The sequence below is a fragment of the Sus scrofa genome, chromosome 3, assembly GCF_054392235.1.
Source record: "Sus scrofa isolate SSC_HxYL_T2T_F1_AM1 chromosome 3, Sscrofa_HxYL_maternal_Yorkshire_Landrace_v2.0, whole genome shotgun sequence".
Classification (NCBI taxonomy): domain Eukaryota; kingdom Metazoa; phylum Chordata; class Mammalia; order Artiodactyla; family Suidae; genus Sus; species Sus scrofa.
The window spans coordinates 56,317,811-56,341,484 of NC_139385.1; the positions used below are offsets into that span (position 1 = coordinate 56,317,811).

At 43.3% G+C, this 23,674-nt stretch overlaps 1 protein-coding gene across 1 annotated transcript in view; it reads right to left on the reverse strand.

The window, feature by feature from the left end:
- MERTK (MER proto-oncogene, tyrosine kinase) overlaps positions 1-23,674 on the reverse strand; it is a 132,112-nt gene that overhangs the window by 51,242 nt on the left and 57,196 nt on the right. Inside the window, exons 5-7 of the mRNA XM_021087030.2 lie at positions 12,194-12,280; positions 8,310-8,425; positions 1,514-1,697 (exon numbers count right to left, since the gene is read on the reverse strand). Of these exons, the coding sequence (XP_020942689.1) occupies positions 1,514-1,697; positions 8,310-8,425; positions 12,194-12,280 (387 nt within the window). The remainder of the gene's footprint in view (positions 1-1,513; positions 1,698-8,309; positions 8,426-12,193; positions 12,281-23,674) is intronic.

A 23,674-nucleotide genomic window follows, 5' to 3' on the forward strand; every position in this document is an offset into this window, starting at 1 on the left:
CAGCAAGGCTGGAAAACCCCCAAACATGTAGAAACTAAGTTGGACACCTAAATAGCTAATGGATTAAAGAAGAAATCAAAACAGAAACCAGAAAATATTTTGAACTGAATGAAAATGAAACAGGATATAAAAAAGCTCCACAAAAGTTTTTCTTCCTCATCTACGATATTGTACAATCTTGGCACTATTTTCATCTGTGCAAGGATTAAGCCCAGTTTGTTTTCCAGAACTGTCCTTCAGTCTGTATTAAGATTAGAGAGCCCTGATTAAGTAAGGCTGGAGTTAAGGCAGCAGAGGTTCTAAGTAATTCACAACTCTAAATTGGGAAATAATAGAAACTGAACAATTCGAAACAATTTTTTGGCCTTGCCCACAGCATGTGGAAGTTTCTAGACCAGGGACTGAACCTGTACTGCAGCAGTGACCCAAGCCGCTGCAGTGACAATGCTGGATCCCTAACCCGGTGTGCCACAAGGGAACTCCTGAGCAATTCAAATTTAATAGGACTACAATGTTCATTCCAATATCCACAGAAAAATACAAAACCTCAGAAATTAAAAGCAGCACTCAGAAAAGAAAGTTTACAGACGTAAATAAAATTTGCCAGAAAAAATAATATAGAGATAATGGTACCTACTTTATATGATTGCTATAGGATCTAATTAAATAACGCATGTAAAGTACCTTAGATAGTCCTTGGCACATAGTAGGTGCTTGTTGAACATTAGCCACCTCACATTTATTAGTTTTATTATTTTTTTGGTGCAGCATTTGGAAGTTCCTAGGCCAGGGATCAAACCCGCGCCAGAGCAGCAACACAGTGACAACAGTGGATCCTTAACCCGCTAAGCCACAAGGGAACTCCATATTTATTAGTTTTCGTGAGTTTGATGCTGAGTAATAACTTTTATATATTATATTTTAATTAAAACCACATATGCTAGCAAGAGTGTGCTACTATCAATATCTCTTTACATAAAATAAAATATTACCTATACATACATAGTAAGTATAAGGTTTGTCACCAAGCCCTTTTTAAAAAAAAATTTTTTTAAAGTATAGTTGATGTACAATGTTGTACCAATTTCTGCTGTACAGTAAAGTGACCCAGTCATTTTATATATATATAATAATATATATATACACATTATATAAATACACACACACATATATATATACACATTCCCTTTCTTATATTATCTTCCATCATGTTCTATCCCAAGAGACTGGATAAAGTTCCCTGTGCTATACAGCAGGACCTCACTGCTTATCCATTCTAAATGTAATAGTTAGCATCTACTAACCCCAAACTCCCAGTCCATCCCACCAAACCCTCTTCAAGTATAGAAGGAAGTATCTTCTTTCCCATATTCATTGGCCACTTTCATCCAATTCTCCTCCAGGGACAAAGGCCACAGAAAGCAAAAGTTAAACTCTAATTCAGGCCACTGGGAAGGATTTGTTTAACCACAAGCCATCAGACACAATATTGATTCTGAACACCAGGAATTACCTCCTTCGGTGGTGCTGGCCAGAATCCAACGGCTCAAAGCAGACCAGCCAACTTCATTCATGCAGGACATAGCAATGCTGTAATTAGCCAGAGCCTGCAGCTGCTCGACGCGATACAAATGTGGCGAAGCAGAGGTGTTAAAAGTCATGACTGAGCCATTGCTCAGCGGATCAACTTCCTTGACCTAAACGAAGGGTAAAAATGTGGACCTGGCATTAGTAAGGGGGTCGGAATGTTAGACGTGGGGCATTCGTGCATTTGGGGAGCCTGGCCCTTCCTCCCCACTGAGGGGAAGTACCTGCTTCCTTTCTGGCCACACCCTGAATTTCCCACCAGCATTACTGTGTGTTACTCATGCCACTTAACTTGAGCAACAATCGAAGACCTGATGAAAAATACCTAATATAAGTGTTCTCACTGTGGCAGAAGCAAAGATCTATCGTCATAATATTATAATTATTATACTTTACATTACAATGTAAAGTAAAATAATGTAGCCCTTCCTCTCTCAGAATCACCTCAAATCTGGATCTTTTCTTTCAGCTATTTCACAGAATATGCCAGAAAGACAACAGATACTGTATGTGGGGGCAAACCTAACATATTTACTATTTGGCCCTTTAAAGAAAGCATTTCCCAAATCCTACTTTAGAAGTTGGGGAGTTCCCGTCGTGGCTCAGCAGAAACGAATCAGACTAGCATCCACGAGGACGCAGGTTCGATCCCTGGCCTTGCTCAGTGGGTTGGGGATTCGGCGTTGCCGTGAGCTGTGGTGTAGGTCACAGATGTGGCTCGGATCCCACATTGCTGTGGCTCTGGTGTAGCTCTGATTTGACACCTAGCCTGGGGAACCTCCATATGCTGTGGAAGTGGCCATAAAAAGACAAAAAAAAAAAAAAAAAAAAAAGAAGAAGAAGTTGGGATACTTAATTTGTTTTTTTAAAAAAATGGTATTTCATGATGTAACCTGAGGAATCCTGCTCTTGCCTTGAGGCTAATTTGTGTGTCCTTTATTTTCACCCCTCATTCCCACCCCTCCAAACGCATACCCAGACAATGTTGCTTTTATGGAATTTTTTGGTAGGGAGATAGAAGAAAAGGTCATTTGCACCTCACCCAGCAAACTTTTCTTCAAGTCTCTTTAAAACCTATCAGCTTTTTCCCCTGAGTCCTTCCCCCTCCATTAACTCCATCAGGCTCTCCACACCCCTCCCCAGATGTCCCCTCATGCCCAGGCAAGAGAGGTGAATTCCCAGCAAAAATCTAGTCCTAGGCGAAACTTTCAGCTTTTCCTTTAAGGATACCTCTTATCTGGGAATGGAGATCACGGAGGGTGTTTTTTCACAATTTCTTAAATATGTCAAAGAGATACAATCAGAAAAGACAAAACAGTATCACGTAAAACAGAAGCCACCAAAAACAATTTGGGCAAAAAAAAAAAAATCTTAAATCCACAAAACGTATTCCTGATAATAATGGGCTTGCAATGATGGGGTGTGGATACATAACGCTGTCATTTCAGGATATATGTGTTAGAAATGGAGGTCAAGGGGCCACAAATTGACATTCTGGAATTGCAAGTCCCCTGGTGGATACCACGAGGGTGGTGTCAGAGCCGAGTCTGACCTCTGACTCAGACCCACGGGCTCCACTGGGTGACAAGAGGGTCCCTGTTGGCCTGAGGAGCCCCCAGAGGAGAAACAAGGAGCTGTGTGCTTATCTCGGGGGTGGCTGTTGGCAGAAATTACTTTTTGTTTCTTCACCGTAGAGTCTGCACCTACTTCCTGGTGACCGAGCATGGAGACTAAGGGGGAGGAAATCTTGGTTCTCAACCCCCACCCCGTTTCCAGGGCAACATGCTGGACCATGTCCAGGGACGGAGACCTGCTCAGAGAGTGCAATCCTAGAAGAACACGGGGCTTCTACAGCCATCCTCAGTGGGTTCTGGGGGAAAAGAGGGCACGAATCGGCAAGACTGACGTGGGAGAGTTAAAAATAGAGATGGAGTCTGTAGCCCAAAAATGGGTGAAGCAAGGAACTAATGTCAGGCCCAAAGGAAGTGAGAGGGTGTGTCCTGCTAGCGCGTGGATCTGAATCTTGTTCAAAACATTCATTTGTTACCAAGTCAGAGTTTAAAATTGTAATGACCTGGGAACCTGCTACAAAACAATACTTGTCCCTTCAGAAAGGGGAACACACTGCCAATCAACAGAATATGACAGTATAACTTGTACGGCCAGTTCTGACTGACCTCACCAGGACTACCAGAGAAAATAAAGGACACCCAGTTAGATGTCAAGTTCAGATAGACTAAATGAAAATAATTACAGATGTAGGTATGTCACAAAATCAATAGTATAACTTAACTCATAAAGTAACTGCATTCCTATATGCTAAATCTGGTAGCCCTGTCAGGGATAGAAAGAAAAATGGGTGGGGAGAGGCTGAGCTAGTTAATGGGGCAGAGACAGGATAACCATAGACACCATAGGATCTGAAGTGGGCAAGAGGGGCTGCAATTGGCCATGGCAGGATGATTTTTCATGCCATTGCCACCCAAAGCCAAGACAAAGCAAGAGACCAATGGAAGCTTGTGAGCAATCATCTTCCGCCTGGAGGGGTGACCTCATGTTTTCATACAACCCAACCATCCTACTCTACCTCATGTCCACTCAAGGTGGCAGTGGTACTTTTTCTCAGTCTCCCAGAAGGTAACATCCTCCTATGGGAAGGACTCTCATGTCCTCTTGGACCCTCCAAACAGTTCAGCAACTTGAAACAAGTTTTTTTGTTTGTTTGTTTATGGCTGCACCTGCAGCATATGGAAGTTCCTGGGCAAGGGGTCAAATTGGAGCTGCAGCTACAGGCCTATACCACGGCCACAGCACTACTAGATCTCAGCTGCATCTGTGACTTATACTGCAGCTTGCAGCAATGCTGGATCCTTAACCCACTAAACAAGGCCAGGGATCAAACCCACATCCTCATGAAGACTACGTCAATTTCTTAGCCTGCTGAGCCACAATGGGAACTTTTGAAACAACTTTTTAAAAAGGCTTGTCTACACAGGGAATGCAGCCAATACTGGGTGATAACTATAAATGGAGTATAATCTACAAAAATTTTGAATCACTATGTTGTACACCTGAAACTACACCTCCAAAAAGGGGCGGGGGGTAGTCCACACTTCATTTATGTCCATATGTAGGGACAGTTATGCCCATATACAGGGAAATAGGTCCTAGTTGTTCCAGAAACAACAGAATCTTGAAATACATGAAGCAAAACTTGATGGAATTGAACGAAGAAATAGACAATTCAAAAATAATTGTTAAAAAAATAGTTGAGACCTCAATTCTCCACTTCCAGTAACAAATAAAACCACAAGGCAGAAGTGTAGCAAGGAAACAGAGTAAGCAAACAAGACTATAAACCACCTAAACCTAATAGATGTATAATCACAGCTGAACATACCTTCTCCCCAAGTGCACATGGACTGCTCTCCAAGAGAGAACATATTCTAGGCCATACAACAAGCCTTAATTGATTTAAAAGATGGATATCATACTAAGTATATCCTCTAAACACAATCATCAAAGGAAGAAAATTTGAGAAATTCACACCTAAGTGAAAATTAAACAACACACGCAATAACCAAGAGAACAAAGAAGAAATCATAAGAAAAATGAATTAAAAAAAAAAACCTTGATATGAATGGAAGAAGAAAACCCCCAAATACCAAAACTTATGTATGTAGCTAATGCAATGCTTAGGGGGAAATGTATAGTATAGATGCCTGTATTAAAAAAGAAGAAATTTCAAATCAATTACCTAACCTTCTACCTTAAGAAACAAAATGGGGAAAAGAGCAAATTTAGCCAAAGTAAACAGAAGAAAGGAAATAAAGATTAGAGCAGAAATGAATGAAATAGAGATGAGAAAAACAATTGAAAAAACTCATAATGCCAAAAGTTGGTTCTTAAAAGAAATCAATAAAATTGACAAACCTTTTGTTAGACCGAGCAAGAAAAATAAGACCGACAACTCAAATTATTAAAATCAGGAATGAAAGAGGGGACATAAACACTAACCTCAAAGGGGGGAAAAAAACAACTTCTAATGGAGTATTATGAACAACTGTATACCACAAACTAGCTAACCTAAAAGAAATGGACAAATTCCTAGAAACACACAAATTACCAAAACTGACTCACAAAGAAATAGAAAATCTGAATATATATATAACAAGTAAAAAGACTGAGCTACTATTGTTCAAAAAACTTTCCACAAAGAAAAGCTTAGGACCAGATGGCTTTGCTAGTGATTTCTACTAAATATTTGAAGAATTAACATCAAGCTTTTACAAATTTTTCCAAGAAACTGAAGAAGAGGGAACATTTCCCAAATCTCTCTATAAGGCCAACCTCACACTGAAACCAAAACCAGAAAAAGCTAACACAAGAAAATTACACACTGATTTCTCTTATGACTATAGACCCAATTAGACAGTAGTGGTGATTGCAGAACCCTAAATATATGAAAAACTATTGAATTGTATACATGGGTGAATATTAATGATATGTATAATACATTTCAAAAAAGCTGTTCAGGGAGTTCCCATTGTGGCTCAGCAGGTCACAAACCCAATGAGTATCCATGAGGATGCCGGTTTGATTCCTGGCCTCACCCAATGGGTTAAGGATCTGGCACTGCTGTGAGCTGTGGTATAGGTTGCAGACATGGCTCGGATCCCAAGCTGCTGTGGCTGTGGCTTTGGCTGGTAGCTACAGCTCTGATTTGACCCTTAGCCTAGGAATCTCCATATGCCGAGGGCATAGCCCTAAAAATAAAAATAATAATAATAAACAAAAAGGTCTTCAAAAAAGTTTATCCCTGAAGAGCCTCTGTAGACATAGGAGAATTCCAAATATTCACCAGTACTTGGGAGGTTTAAAAATAAAGTTGGGCAAGAATTAAGCAAGACTGTGGCAGCAGGGTGAGGGTGGAGGCTATTTGAGGAAGAATCCATGTTTTTACTCTTCAGAGAAGGAACAGCTGTTAGACAAGAGTGGGAGGCAGTAAGAGCAGAGAAACAAATTCCTTTTGGTATTAAAAACATCTAGTTGTCAACACATAAAATTCTTTGTTTTTGTTTGTTTGTTTTTTTCTTTTTTCTTTTTTCAGGCCACATCTGCAGTGTATGGAAGTTCCTAAGCTTGGGGTGGAATCAGAGCTGCAGCGGCCGGCCTACGCTGCAGCTCATGGCAACACCAGATCCTTAACCCACTGAGTGAGGCCAGGGAGCAAACTGGAGTCTTTATGGATACTAGTCGGGTTCATAACCCACTAAGCCACAATGGGAACTCCTATAAAATTCATTGAAAAGTCACTTCTTCAGCTGAGTTGGCATGACTGGCCTGTGTCGGGCTATTATGTTTTTGCTTAATAAGATCAGGCATTTATAAAACTAAGAACAATCCCTGACCCTAATGTATGATTAAGTACAAGGGAGAATGCATTCATGTTTTCAGTGGATAATTTGCAAGTGTTCAACTACCTGGTCCCACAGGCCATGTCTCTCCCAAGACCCGGAGGAGCAGAGGATCCTGAGTACAGCTTTGGGCATCAAAGCTTCCTAGGCTTGAATTCTGGTTCTGCTGCTCACGGGCTGTGTGTGCACTCCAGGCCTGCCAGTTCTGGTGTGGGTTTTAAGTAAGACAAAGTCTGCAAAGTTCCTGGCCCACTGGACACTCAGTAAAAGGTAGTGTTATGGTTTCCCTTCCATTTTTTTTAATGAAATGAACACTCAGAGCAGGGCCTACATCATGGCAAGGCATCATTTTACGATGGCTAAACTACTCTCCTTACAGCTCTATTTCCTTTGTTGTTTGTTTTTTCTAAAAAGGTGTGTTTACTTTTTTTTTTAATGATTTTTATTTTTTCCACTGTAGTTAGTTTACAGTGTTCTGTCAATTTGCTACTGTATAGCAAAGTGACCCAGTCCCACATACACATATACATTCTTTGTCTCACATTATTCTCCATCATGTTCCATCACAAGCTCTCTTTGATACTAATTTTAGGTGTAGTTAAAAATGGGGGATGACCCTGCCAGTCCTGTAATCCCCAGGTTTCTCTGGTGGCCTCAGGTGAAGGTGCCATGGTCAGCAGTGGAGATGATCCATCCCATACTTACTCCTCTGTCCTTCATGGCCACCACCCCAGGAGGAGCCAGGCTGAACAGTACCCAGCCTGCTAAATTCCTAGTGACAAGCCATTTGTGTTTTTGCACCTTAAAAATTAATTCTCTCTAGGGAGTTCCCATCGTGGTTCAGCAGAAACAAACCCAACTAATATCCACGAGGATGCGGGTTCGATCCCTGGCCGCACTCAGTGGGTTAAGAATCCAGTGTTGCCATGAGCCGTGGTGTAGACTACAGACATGGCTCAGATTCTGCATTGCTGTGGCTGTGGCCTGGGCACTTCCATATGCCACGTGTGCAGCCCTAAAAAGCAACAACAACAAAAAATTCTTCCTATACTTAAGACTTTCTATCTTGGAAACATGTTTCTCTTCCCTTTGGGTCCTGGACCACACACAGGAAGGAGGCAGCATCCTGGAGATGGAACATCATAAACTGGCACGTGCCTAGTGGACACTAGACCTGGGGTGGGGGCTGGGGTCAAGGGATTCTGAACGGAGGTGTTGATCTCAGAGCCCATCCTCAGGGGGAAGGAAAATCAGGCAGATCCACCAAGCACCAAACAGCTACCTCCCTTCATTATAGAAGTTTACCTGAATGTTGCAATCGCTGAGTGGGGAGTATCCATCGAAACCAGGGAGCCAGGAGATCAGGATGCTGTGTGCAGTACTGTTGTGGACCCTGACTTCAGATGGTGGGGAAGGAATTGCTAAGAAAAAAAACAGAGATACACACAAATACAATTAGAACCAATAGGAGACCACAGCTCCCAAACAAATGCATTCATACTAATTCTATTTTTGTTTCTTTCATTTGGGAAAATTCAACACAAGTTTTAAAAAGGAGCCACCCTGGGCTGGAGGGTAATTGTATTAGCCTACAGATAGGATGGCTCTGCCTCGGCCAGAGAAGTGTACCACAGACCTGCTTTCCTGCCCACTGAAGAGGTGAGAACTTTTAGCTCAACAAAGATGGGGAGACGTGGATTTCCCTCACTGAGCTTGTGCTCATGACCCTACTGTGTGCAGGGGCATTGCTGGGCAGTGGTGGTCTATTTGTGTGTGGGGGCAGGGGGTGCTGCAGCACGTGGAAGTTCCCAGGCCAGGGATCAAACCTTCTCCATAGCAGCAACTTGGGCCACAGCAGTGACAATGATGATCCTTAACCTACTAAGCCACCAGAGAACTACAAAACAACTTAGTTTGTTCGTTCATTCGTTCTTTTGTTCCTCCCTTCCTTCCTTTTTGGTAGCAGGAGCAGTGGTTTGTTGTGGGATCTCAGTTCCCAGACCAGGGATGGAACCCTGGCGACAGCAGTGACAGCATCAAGTCCTAACCACTAGCCCACCAGGAAACTCCCAGGCACTGGTGCTCTAAATGCGGGGGAAGAGCCGTGGCCCTACCCTTCTGGAGCTAAAGGTGGAGTTGGGGAGACCCACATTAACTGAGGATAGGAGTGTCTTGTGTCGAGAAAAGTGCATACGTGAGCTGGAGGAAGGAAGCTTTCCAGGCTGAGGAAAAGGGTCAAGTCCAAGCAAAAGAGCCAAGTGCATCTGCCTACAGAGAGCAGAGGGCATCCTCCTCCTGAAGGTGCGCTGGCCTCAGCCGCAGGTGGGACATGGACAGGTATGTAAATTAGAATCCAATAGATCTGCAGTTTGAGGGCCTTATTTTCTTGGGCTAAATTTAACTCAATTAATAACCACACTGATCATTCGCAATGATGACTCATGTCTCTGAGTGCTTATTCTGTGTCAGGAACCTTACAGACGTCATCTAATCATTACTAGATCCTCATCAGAAACACAGTCTTACGATCCCCATTTAAGAAGAAACTGAGCCCTTTTCTGAGCTGATACAGGTTCCTCCTTCCAAAGCCCTTCTCTGTTTCAAGTGTTAAATGCTGAGGTTCTGCACTGAAGGGTTAAGGCATATGAATTAAGGAGATTGCAATTCTCTCTGGAAGACTTAATTTTTAAAAATGGTAACTATTGTATGTGTGTTGAAGGGTGATGTATTTGCATCTAAAATTTGGATCCACTCTGGAAACTACTTGTCTAAGTAAGCAGAAATTTTTATTTTCAACTAAAAAAAAAGGGGCGGGGTAGCTCCTGTTGTGGTGCAGCAGAAACAAATCCGACTAGTATCCATGAGGATGAAGGTTTGATCCCTGGCCTCACTCAGTGGGTCAGGGATTTGGCGTTGCCATGAGCTGTGGTGTAGGTTGCAGACGTGGCTCAGATCCCTGTGTTGCTGTGGCTGAGGCTGTGGCTGGCAGCTGTAGCTATGATTCAACCCCAAGCCTGGGAACTTTCATATGCCACAAGTTTGTTCTTAAAAAGCCAAAAAAAAAAAAAGGAAACTGAGGACCAGAGAAGTTGACACGCATAAAGGTCACAGAGCTTGTGAGCAGTAGAACAGGGACTTGAACTCAGGTCTGCCCTTCCCCAGGGCTCATGTCCCTCAACAGAGGCTGGTAGCAAGGGCAGCAAGCAGACCAGTGCAAGGACCATTAGGGGCTGGGGAGTGTGGTCACTGCCTAGCCAGCCATATGGCCCACGGCACAGTTACACACGCTCTCTAAACTCAGTTCCCTCTTCTCTTAGGCGGGGTAGTGACAGCACTGCTCTATTACATGAGGTGGCACATGCACGAGGTCTGGGACAGGGGCAGTAGTGGTGAAGGCGAGGACAGGACAGGCAGGAGATGAGGGGGAAGGAAGGCTGGGACCATGTGAAAGCGTTCACTGGGTACCACACTGAGTTTCGGTTTTACCAGCAGATGCGCAGCTTGATGAAGAGAAAAAGTCAGCATTATGTTTGACTCACTTCCCTAAATAGCTTATCTGCTTCACCATGAAATCTGGCCCCATGTATACTTCAGCTATTAACAGATGAGCAGGGTGTCTTCACTGATTTGACATACATTTTGATTTTTATCGATATATATTATTAAATAAATGAAAGCCCAAATGTAAGTTTTGGAAATGGGATTTATTCAAATAAAGTCCTAGTTGAGATTCTGTTTGAGGCATAACATTAAAGAAGTGTTTCTCATCTTGTGGATTTTTAAACATCAAGATGTTTATGCTTTATGAAAATGTCCTTATAAATTTACACCCACTCACACATTCCTGAAATTCCCAACATTTCTTTCAAAAATTGTAATAACGGGATGCGTAATGAAGGAAGGAAGTTATATAGTTCCTCTCGTAGTAGCTTTTAGTTTGCTCATTTTTTTTCCTCTTCCAGGGAACTTGCGGAACATGCCCTCTCCTAGCCTTTTCTACTTGATTTGATGAAACTGAGTATTGGCACCTTTTTCAAGTATAACTTCTTGTGTAATGTTGAGTCTTGTGCTGTGTCTTCCCCCCCCCCCCCTTAAACAGTCTGTTTTTTCCCTCTATTATTTCCCCAAGGATTAAGACCCTTGTGAATATGTGCTCAATATTTCCTTCTTAATATTTAGATGAAAAGCAAATACTAGAGCATAATGTTTGCTTGCTTTTCTAGGAGAAAGGTTAAGGAAGATGATGTGAGAAGAAATAAAAAGACAGTATTGAGGTTTTCCTTTCTGTTCAAGTTGCAGGTTCGAATACCTTGGATCCCACAGGAGGAGGAGGAAGAGGCAGATGACTGGAGGGGAATGTCTCCACTAGGCTGGGGTACCCTTCAGACCCATGCAGCTCAGAGGAAGCAAAGTGGGAGGAGATTAGGAGAAAGAACAGGAGCCTTGAGCCCCCAGAAGAGTGACTCTGACCTTCTCCCTGACTCAGAAGGGCTTCTGTGGAGACTTGCTTCAGCCCCAGCTGCCCAGTTAAGGACAGATCCCACCAGTACCCCAATCCCCCTACCCCAAGATCAGTACCCCAAGCCCCCCTACCCTGGGGACTCTTCAAGGGGTAATGGGGACTAATTCCAGGTGGGAGAGGGAAAAGTGAATAATAGGAGTTAAGATGATTAAGGGTCAACATTTCAGCCTATCTTCTTTCTTTCTTTTTTGGCCGCCCTGTGGCATTTGGAGTTCCCCGGCCAGCTTAGGTCTAGCAGTATTTGCGTCCTAGGCTGCAGCAATGCTGGATCCTTAATCCACTGTGTGGGACCAAGGATCGAACCTGCACCTAAGACTCTGCTCCCGAGACTCTGCTGATCCCATTGCACCACAAGCAGGAACTCCTCGGCCTATTTTCTTCTCCAACTGAGCAGAACTAAACTAGCTGCTGTTGATCAAAGATGTGTGCCAGGCCCCTCTGGGACTACCTTTACTTGCATTACCTCACTGAAGCCTCAAAAAGAGATAGGTCCTGTAATGATTCCCATTTTACAGAGGGGAACACTGAAGCCAGAGAGGCGAAGTGATGTATCCAAGGTCACAGAGGGAAGCCAGAGCTCAGACCCAGGCAGCTGGCTGCAGAGCTCACACGGCCTTGCCAGCCCCTGAACCCCCACATGCAGGAGGGGCCGAGCCCCCCTGCTTACCTTTGATGTTGATCTGGATGCCCTTGGACACGGTCAGCCCTTTGTCATTATGGGCTTCACAGCTGAAGATGGCGGTCTCGGTCAGACCTGGAGAGGAAGGAGACCATATGACTGGCTTCGGAGAGACAGGCTACTGTTTATCAGAGTCCTACAGGGGTCTCAGCATCCCCTTACTTTTTTTTTTTTTTTTTTTTTGGCCACCCTGTGGAGTTTCTGGGGCAGGGATCAGATCCAAGCCACAATTGCCACCCAAGCCGAAACTGCAACAACGCAGGATCCTTAACCCACTGTCTCAGGCTGAGGATGGAACCCGAGTCTGGCTCCCAAGATGCTGCCAATTCTATTGAGCCACAGCAGGAACTCAGCATTCCCTTACTTCTTGATTCATTGCTCCAAGCCATAAATACAAAGTTCATTAAACACATGTGTTGGTGTTTGAAAACTAACCTAGAATTAAACCCTAGGTACCAGGAGCAAGGCAACTATGGGCTTAAAAGGCAGCTGTAATTCATTAAAATCCTTTATTTTTTCCCGATGGTGAGATGTTACATAACAAAGCAGGATCATTTAGTTTTTCAATTTCTGCAAGGAGGTATGGGAATTAGTGGCCCCCAAATCAAGAAAAGTGGTTTCTGAGGCTCACCCACACAATCCCTAACTCCTCAGTCCCCGGTACATCCTACATCACACACGATGGACATGTCAGGGTACCAGAAACAGCAGAGTCAAAGTCACAGTTTTAAATTTCAGATGATCTGTTGTAATAAATCCTTTATTAATAGTAAAAAAATCAGTGTATTCAGAAGGAATTATATAAACACAAGGCATCATTATTGTCTGAAGAAAAGACAGTGGTGCTGAATGAAGAAAAATTCTATCATTGCAGAAGTTTGAAGACGTCTGAGAAATGAAAAAAAAAAAAGTTGATTCATCGATTTTAAGGAGAAAAGAAGAGAGATAATCCAGATCTTGGTTTCTACATTTGATCTTAACCAAAAGAAGCGATCAGATCTTGGTTTCTTTTCTTTCTTTTTTTTTTTTTTGGTCTTTTTTTTTTTTTTTTTGGTCTTTTGCCTTTTCTGGGGCCATACCCGCAGCACATGGGAGTTCCCAGGCTAGGGGTCCAATCAGAGCTGTAGCTCCCGACCTACACCACAGCCACAGCAATGCCAGATCCGAGCCACAACTGCCACTTACCACCACAGCTCATGGCAACGCCAGATCCTTAACCCACTCAGCAAGGCCAGGGATCAAACCCGCAACCTCACAGTTCCTAGTCAGATTCGTTAACCACTGAGCCATGATGGGAACTCCAGATCTTGGTTTCTAATACTATCCTTCAGTAAAAAGAACCAGAGGTCTTTGGCGAAATGGCTGATCCTCAGGTTGGAGCAGAGAACACATAAGATGAGCCTGGAGCAAAATATAATACAAACAGCATACACTCACACACACACACACACACACACACACACACACACACACACACACACACACACATACACACAGTGTGATGGGATATGGCAGAGACACAGGAACCAACTGAAAGAACTCCAAACAGCCAAAGCTGGAACAATCCGCACAAGAAAATAAATCACATAGCATTCAATTGTAACACAAAGTGTAAAATAAACACCCATGAGTTCTGGTTGTGGCTCAACAGAAACGAATCTGACAAGCATCCATGAGGATGCAGGTTCGATCCCTGGCCTCGCTCAGTGGGTTAAGGATCCGGCATTGCTGTGAGCTATGGTGTAGGCTGCAGATGCGGCTCTGATCCCACATTGCTGTGGCTGTGGTGTAGGCCGGCAGCTATAGCTCTGATTTGACCCCTAGCCTGGGAACCTCCATATGCCATGGGTGTAGCCCTAAAAATACAAAAAATAAATAAATACCCCTGAGTCCATACTGATGTAAATAAATGATTAAATAAATGGGAGAGAAGAGACAAATCCCATATGCAGAAGAATTCCAAATGATTTGTGTAGAAGCTCTGTCCCCAAAGAGGAGCATAACCCCTGCCTCCTTAAGCGTGGGCTGGACAGACTGACTTCCCTCCAGAGAGGCCAGTGTGGAAAGGCGAATCAAAGAAAAACTTTCAAGTGGAGAAAGTGACAAACACTAGCTCAGCCAGATGGTCAAGGTCAAGACCAACAATGGTAAGTCATGATGACAGAATGTACCCTTGATATGATGTGATGACAATGGCACTTCCCCTCTGTGGGCCTCCTCCCCAAAACATATAACTGGAATCTACTCATGAGAAAAATGAAAAAACCATTAGACAGGGCCCAACAGGGGGATGCTCTGCAAAAAACCTGACCAGGACTCCTCAAAATCATCAAGGTCATTGAAAACAAGGAAAGTCTGAGAAATTGTCACAGCCAAGAAGAGCATAAAGAGACCTAACAACTAAATCCTGGAACAGTAAAAGAAGATTAGATAAGAACTAAGGAAATCTGAATAAACTATGGACTTGAGTTAGTAATGATGGATCAGGAACTCTCAGAGAAAAGAGAATAATCAGCTATGTCCTAGTTTAAGGCTTACATTTACCGAAAGGACATTTCAGTGAGATAAAGAGGCATTGCTTGGAATGCCAACTCAAAAGGACATCCAGGAGTTCCTGTTGTGGCGCAGTGGAAATGAATCCGACTAGGAACCACGAGGTTGGGGGTTCGATCCCTGGCCTCGCTTAATGGGTTCAGGATCCAGTGTTGCCTTGAGCTGTGGTGTAGGTTGCAGATGTGGCTTGGATCTGGCGTTGCTGTGGCTCTGGCGTAGGCTGGCAGCTGTAGCTCCGATTAGACGCCTAGCCTGGGAACCTCTGTATGCCGCGAGTGCAGCCCTGAAAAGAACAAAAAAAAAAAAAAAAAAGGACATCCAGTAATTCTAAGTTCCACTGCCTCCCAAAGTCTCAAAGAGCCTGTGAAAAATCTCTCTGAAGATGCTGAATCTACACACCTGCTGGGTTATCTTTCTTTCCTGATTCATTCTGCTAAGTTCAAAAAATAAAGCAACAGGTAAAAGAAGTAGAAACATGAATTATGATACACTATACGGTGTCACAATAATCATAATTAATGTAAGATGTTAGTAACAGGGGAAAATGGGGGTGGGGGTTATGGAAACACTCTGTGCAAGACTCACAGTTTTTCTGTTAATCTACAACTATGGAGGTTCCTTAAAAAAAAAAAAAAACCTAAAAGTAGGAGTTCCCATTGTGGCTCAGTGGTTAACAAACCCGACTAGTATCCATGAGGACATGGGTTCGATCCCTGGCCTTGCTCAGTGGGTCAGGGATCCGGCATTGCCATGAGCTGTGGTGTAGGTCAAAGATGCGGCTCGGATCCCATATTGCCTACAGCTCCAATTCGACCCCTAGCCTGGGAACCTCCATATGCCACACGTGTGGCCCTAAAAAGACAAAAAAAAACAAAACAAAACAAAACAAAAAACCCAAAAAACAAAAAATAAAAACAAAACAAAACCTAAAAGTAGAGTTACCCCTGCAATCCCACTCCTGGGTATCTATCTGGAGATACATGCACCCCAGAGTTCACTGCAGCACTGTAGCACTATTTACATTAGCCGAGATATGGAAGCAACCTAAATGTCCACCCATGAGAAATGTTCAATGCAGATGTGGTACATATACACAATGGAATATTACTTAGCCATAAAAAGAGTGAAATAATGCCATTTGCAGCAACCACGGATGGACCTAGAGATTATCATACTAAGTGAAGTTAGTCAAAGACAAACATCATATGACATCACTTATATGTGAAATCTTAAAAAAAAGATACAAATGAACTTGTATACAAAACAGAAATAGTCCTACAGACACAGAAAACAAATTTATAGTTACCAAAGGGGAAAAGTCAGGGAGGGATAATAACCTACAAGGGAAAAGAATCTGAAAAAGAATATACATATGTATATACATATTTCTATATATACATATGACTTAAAACCAACATATTGTAAATCAACTATACTTCAAAAACAAATTTCAAAAATAAAACTATTCTAAAATGTTAAAACGTTATCTTTAAAAAGCACAGCCATATATACCATTAGTTGAATCTGAAAACTATCTCTGACACATAAGGCATCTGGGACAAAGTTTATATCCTAAACTGGAGAAAGACAGATAAAATTCTTGAAAATTTGCCACTATGGCTTATTTCTTGACAGGCTTCTTTTGTTTTCTTCGATCTATCTACTTGGGTAGGGTATTTTCCATCTGATCATTTTAAAATCCCAAGCTTGTCACTGGTGGAGTCATTAACTATTTGAAACAAGCTGCCAAGGGAAACCTAGCTGGGCTTCAGGCAAGAAAGACTGTCCATGTTAGATTCCTAAACAGAGAACACTGTGCTGAGGCTGGGCCACGGGGCCTGGGAGAAGTTCTAGGAGGAAATGCGAATCTGACCCCTTTCAAGTCAGGTGCCTCTCCTGGGGGATCAGCTGCGCACAGAAAAACCAGTGCTGGTTAGTGTTTGTTTTTTTCCATCCAGATGGAGGTCTGTCCCACCGTCTGAGGTCTGCTGACTAGACTTTCAGTCCTACAGTTCTGTGGTGACCTTTGATCTCTCCTAAATAATGTTTGATCAGAATACGACAGTTACTTCGGGTGTTTTGTTTGTTTGTTTCATTTTTGGCCATGCTGCAGCATACGGAGCTCCCAGGCCAGGGATTAGATCTGAGCTGCAGCCTCGACCTAAGCTGGATCCCTAACCCACTGTGTCGGGCCGGGGAATGAATCTGCGTCCCAGCACTCCCAAGATGCTGACGATCCCATTGCACCACAGCAGGAGCTCCTACTTTGGGTATTTTATTTTATTTTTTTCCTATTATGGTTGATTTACAATTTCTGTCAATTTCTGCTATACAGCAAAATGACTACATGCTTTTTGCCTTTTTTTTTTTTTTTTTTTTTTTTTTGTCTTTTTATGGCTGCTCACAAGGCATATGGAGGTTCCCAGGTTAGGGGTCAAATCAGAGCAGCAGCTGCTGACCTACACCACAGCCACAGCAACACAGGATCCAAGCCGCACCTGTGACCTACACCCCAGCTCACAGCAATGCCATATCCTTAACCCACTGAGTGAGGCCAAGGATTGAACCTGTGTCCTCATGGATACTAGTCAGATTTGATTCCACTGAGCCACGATGACGGGAACTCCTATTTCGGGTATTTTAATTTTCCAAGATGAGCATCTCCCTTGGACTAGAGGAAAATCCTAAACCAGATTGTTTCATTAGATCCTCTAAACACAAGTGCTAAGGAACTAAAATGCCAAGTAGGATCCAGCTCATCTCACACCGAGTCACCTCCTCTCGAGCGAGAGATGAAACTGCAAATGGTTTGTGTGATGGTTTAGAAAATATTTATTTCACTGAAGAGGAATATTATTTCAAACCCATTAGCCACATCTCTAAAAGGATGTCTATGAAGGCATTGCCTTGAGGAGTCTTGAAAGAATTCCAAAGAATTCTGAAAAATACATGTAGCCTCTTACACATTTTGAAGTTTGCATAGTAAAGTGTTCATGATTTAAACAGCAGAAAAAAATGTAATTTCAGGAGTTCCTGTTGTAGCACAGCAAAAACGAATCCGACTAGGAACCATAAGGTTGCAGGTTCAATCCCCGGCTGTGCTCAGAGGCGTTGCCAGGGGCTGTGGTGTAGGTAGCAGACGTGGCTCGAATCTGGCGTTGCTGTGGCTGTGGTGCAGGCCGGCAGCTGCAGCTCTGATTCGACCCCTAGCCTGGGAACCTCCATATGCCTTGGGTGTGGCCCTAAAAGGCAAAAACAAACACACACACAAACAAAGAAAACTGGTTTTGGAAGATTTAACAATGAGATGTTATTAGCTCTTTTCACTCATTATCTCAGGAATGTCCTATGGAAGTTTCCAGAAGGCACAAATGTGATGATGTCATAGCTCTATGAGCTAATGGAATATGTGCTTGTGTATTCTTGTGTTTTAATTTCAAATTCAGTAACTGTCAACAAATGTTAATTCACAGAAACAAACACTTGCTGGTTCTCAATCATTTTTCAGACTGTAAAAGTGGAGACCAGAGCACTGATGCTCCATGGTGACTGTGGGGAAGTTGGAGAGAGGTCTTTTTTATTCTGTAAAGTGAGGGAGCAATGACAGGAAAGCAGAAGGTGAAAAAGAAGAACTGGCAGAGCATTAGGACGTTGGGCATTTTGTCAGACATTGATTTTTTGGAGAGAAGATACATACTGGATGGGCGTCCAGACACTGACCTCTCTAAGCCATCACCTGGGGCCCCTGCTACCGAGCCTTATGCCACAGGCAGGCCTGTAACACTTGGGTTTTCATCCTGAAGTGTCACCTTTCACCTTCCAGGTCATAAACTCCCAAATGAGAGGCCCTTTAAGCCAGGCTACAGGAACTTGCGAAATTTGGCTTATTTTTAGAAGAGCCAACTTTGGCTCAATTGGATGACAGAGAGTTGGTGTTCCACTTGTATTTTGCATATATTTGAGCAGACATTTGCAGGCTAAAACCAGTCATTTGGCTTCAATCACCCTTTTCAAAACTCTTGGAAAATATCTGAATCCCATCCCTGACTAGTTGGGAGGGGAAGAGGGGCCCTGCTATAAAACAAGAGGAGGGATTTATTTCCTTGAGATTCATCATTTAATTATAGACCCCAAAGTAAGAGACGTTAGGTCCCAGTTCCCCCTGTGGTGCAGTGGGTTAAGGATCTGGTGTTGCTGCAGCTGTGGTGTAAGTTGTGGCCCTAGCTTGAATTTGATCCCTGGCCCGGGAACTTTGATACACCATGGTGCAGCCGAAAAAGAAAAAATAATAATAACAAATAAAATAAAATTAAAAAAAGATAAGTTAGGTGCATGGTTCTCCAGTCCTGCAAGTTTTATCAGTTTGGAAAAGGAAACTGCATGGAGCATGGTTTTGGGTTAGGTGCACACAAGTCGGGAAAACAGTCTGCTGTGAATTCTCTGGCACAAGGTACTCACTCTGATTCAGAACTGCCCGCCAGCAGCCAAACCGTCTATGACAGCAGTTCTGCACGGAGGCTGAGGGGGTTAATGCCCACGGATGCCATGGACACTGGCATCACACCAAGGTAACTTTCTCCAGAACTGAATGGGCCAAAACTGAAAGCCAAATGCAGGCTTCTTGGCTTAATGTATTCAGTGACACATTTTTTTGTTTCGTGTCCCTGGCTCCCCAACTGGAGCCTCCTTTATAAGCCTGGAGCAACCAATGTGCACTAAGAAAGACAGCGCCCCTCACTTTACCATTCTCCCTCTGGGTGAACAACAACTACCAGACTGGACTAGACCTTGGCGTTGGAGAGCCCAAACCCTGTGGTTTTCCAGGAAGGAACCCCTGCCTCAAGTCTCCATCCTGCTTCCCACTTACCCCACTGCTCCTGATGCTACGAATTCTTCTCGTGGGCACCCCTCTTACGCCCTGACACCCTACCTAACTCCATTAGCATGGTTCATGCCCTCTTGATTGGTCTTCTACTGCTTTAAAAAAAAGACAGCCTTGGAGTTCCCCTTGTGGCACAGTGGAAATGAATCCCACTAGGAACCATGAGGTTGCAGGTTCGATCCCTGGCCTCTCTCAGTGGATTAAGGATCTGGCGTTGCTGTGAGCTGTGGTGCAGGTGGCAGATGCAGCTCAGATCTGGCATTGCTGTGCCTATGGTGTAGGCTGGCAGCTGCAACTCCGATTAAACCCCTAGCCTGGGAATCTCCGTATGCCACGGGTGTGGCCCTAAAAAGCAAAAATAAATAAAATAAAAATAATAAAAGATTAAAAAAAGACAGCCTTTGACCCAAGGTCTGATAGATATTTTAGGGAACACTCAGCAACAGGATGTTCCCTGGAGGGAAAACCAACCAGAACTGAGGAAGCTGCTTCTAAGAACAGAGTTAGTGTAGTTGTTTTAAGTTCTGGGTTAAGTAATCTTGTCCTTTTCATTTTTTTCCTTACTGTTCATTCTTCTATCAAAAGAGCCAAGAAATAGAAAAACACACTGCATAAATGAAGGATGTACACTTATTAATTTGGAGCTCGCTCTCTGCCCTGAATTCATTCACTGACATTTACTGGGTCCTCACTATGTGCCAGATGTTTCCCCAGGCACTTAGGGTCTACCCCTGAATAAAACTAAGATCCCTGCCCTTAAAGAGTAGGCATTCTCATGGAGAAAAGTGGGTGAGACCTAACAGGCTTAATAAATAAATAAGCTACACGCTCTATTAGAAGATGATTAATAATATGGAAAAACAGAAGAGGATCAGGGGGTCAGAGTGGGTGGAGAAGTGGTAGTGATTTTAAATACGTGGGTCAGAGGTGGCTCTTTGAGAAATGTCCTCTTGACTCAGGGGGAGGGAATGGGCCAAGCTTATCATGGTGGGGGTTGGGGGGGCGAGGGAAGGTTCTAAGCAGAGGGAACATGTGGGTCAAGCCTTTGTCCTTTGAGTGAGGTGGGAAAGCTGGCAGTTTGAGAAGAAGACTGACATGATTTAGCCTGTGTTTTATGAGGACTGCTCCAGCAGCTACACAAACACTAGATCTTAGGCAAGCAGGCTCTTGAAGGGCTCCAGAGTTTTTCCCCATCTGTAAAATGGGAATTAAAGATGTCTAACAATACCAAGTTGCTATAAGTTCAAAGTAAATCTTTGCCAAAAGCATTATGAGAATTACCAACTGACATATAAATTATAGTTACTATTGTTATTGTTGTTATTACAAGGAATATTAAGAACTATATCCAATTTACTAAAACGAAAACTAGCTTAGACGTTTTGTAAATGTAAAATGAGTAGTTATTTTAAAGTAAAAACCAGCAAGATCAGCCTAAATCCCCTACTCTTAGTAGAAAGTTCACTCAAAACTGACAGTGAACTAGTAACTATTATGTTTAAAAATCTGTAACAGGGAACATCTGGATCATTTCTGTGGGTTACTTCTGTATCAAGGCCTTGACCTTCATTATTTCACTGGATCCTCATAAATGGTCTATAAAGTAGATACTGTTATGAGCCCAATTTTACATAAAGGAGGTCGGTAACTTACTGGGGACACACAGTACTGAACTGACATTTAGTCTATATCAAAGTTAGGGATCTTAACAACCTACCCATCATGCATCCCACCACAAAACACCATGTAGAAAAAGCTTTCTGCACGTCTGCTCTTTATTTGGGGATTTGACTTTGCCCATGACAAAGTGATTCTTTGGAAAAAAAAAAAAAAAGCCTACAAAAACATTGTTTTGAAATCTTTGTCAATTAACAAGAAATTGCAGAAACAGTACAGAGTTCCTAGCACCCTTCACACAGCTTGCCCTAAGAGTACAATCTTACGTAATCATAGTACAATGATCAAAACCAGCAAAGAAACTTGGGTACAATACTATTAACTAATACACAGAGCTTATTCAGATTTCGTCAGTTTTGTTTTTGTTTTATGGTGAGGGAAGGGTGGAATTTCTATGAAATTTCATTGCAGATACAAATGAAGAACTGTTCCATCACCAAAAAGAAGCTCCTCCACAACACCCCTTTTATGAATATCTTTCTCCCAACTTAACCTGTTGCGAAGAGCTGATGTGTCTCCATGACTATAATCCGGTCATTTGGAGACTGTTAAATAGATGGAATCACATAACACCTAATCTTTGAGATTGGCTTTGACTCAGAATAATGCCCTGTGCACAAAGTACTTTGCTCATGCTTCTTAAAGACAGCGCTTACATCACAGAGGGGAAAAGAAAAAACCAAACAGGTATCAAAGGGAAAAGCATCTGAGTTCCTGTCATGGCTCAGTGGTAATGAACCGCACTAGTATCCATGAGGATGCAGGTTTGATCTCTGGCCTCGCTCGGTGGTTTAAGGACCTGGTATTGCCATGAGCTGTGGTGTAGGTCGCAGATGTGGCTGGGATCTGGCATTGCTATGGCTGTGGTGCAAGCCAGCAGCTGCAGCTCTGATTTGACTCAGCCTGGGAACTTCCAAATGCCACAGGTACAGCACTTAAAAAAAAAAAAAAAAAGAGTTCCTGTTGTGGCACAGTGGTTAATGAATCTGACTAGGAACCATGAGGTTGTAGGTTAGATCCCTGGCCTCGCTCGGTGGGTTAAGCATCTGGCATTGCCGTGAGCTGTGGTGTGGGTCACAGATGCAGCTCAGATCCCATGTTGCTGTGGCTCTGGCATAGGCCAGTGGCTACAGCTCTGATTAGACCCCTAGCCTGGGAACCTCCATATGCCATGGGAGTGGCTCAAGAAAACTCAAAAAGACAAAAAAAAAAAAAAAGGAACAGTTTATGACCTTCCTGTTCATAAACATGCCTACAGCCTCCACAATCAGGGCTCTTTAAACACTTCTCAACTCAGGATCCTTTCAGTAGAAGGAATGGGGTAATTCCAAGATAGAATGATAGAATGATGCCTCCCAGCAAACTTCAGATGGTACATCTGCATGGGAGGTGCCACAAAAGCATCCCCCTCAACAAAGACATCACAGGTCAGAACAGCCTTGGCACCTAGTTCCCTGAACATGAGCTACCTACTGGAGGAGGGCTCAGGTATAATACTAAAGCATCCTCAAAACTAAAACCAGATGCAAAGAGGAGAAAGTTTGTCTGTAGTTCTTTCACAATGCTACAAAAGTTCCCAGGCTTGGGAACAGTCGCAGTGGCTGACTTGGCATGACCAGTGATGTGCCCAGAGCAAGGTCTGCATTGGAAGCCTGCCCCCTAGACCCTCTCACCCTGGACTTCCTTAAGCCCTTTGGGTTCCAAAATGGATATAAAAGGCAAACATAGTGACACAAACACATGTTACTTTCACCCTCGCTTTTGTCCAGTGACATGAGGGGACTATTTGAAATTCCCTCAGTGCTCATTCATTCATTCATTCGCATGGTTCTGATGTGCCAGGCAAGATGCTGGGTGATGGGGCTAAGCTAGCAAAAAATGAGTATGTAATAATCACACCAATGGATAACCCGAGGGAGGACTCAAGCAGACGGGTGTGCTTCCACGTGGTAGGGAGGGTTGACAGGGAAGAGGAGTATACATGGGAGCAAAGATATCTGCATCAGTGCCCACGCAATTAAAACCATTGAATCCAGAAGACAAAGAGGAGGCCAAATCAAGAGGTAGGAGGGGCGATTACATGACATAAACAACCCCATACCTCCTGGGTAGGAAGCCCCACAGACTGGAAAGTAACTGGTTCACAGAGATTCACCTACAGGAGTGAGAGTCCTGAGCTCCACATCAGACTCCCATGTGTGGGGATCTGGCACTGGAAGAAAGCCCCTGGAGGGCATTGAAGACCAGTGGGGCTTGTGTGCAGGAGCTCCACAGGACTGGGGGAAATGGAGGCCCCATTCTTAAAAGGCACACACAGACTTTCACGTACACCGGGTCCCAGGGCAAAGCAAAGTCTC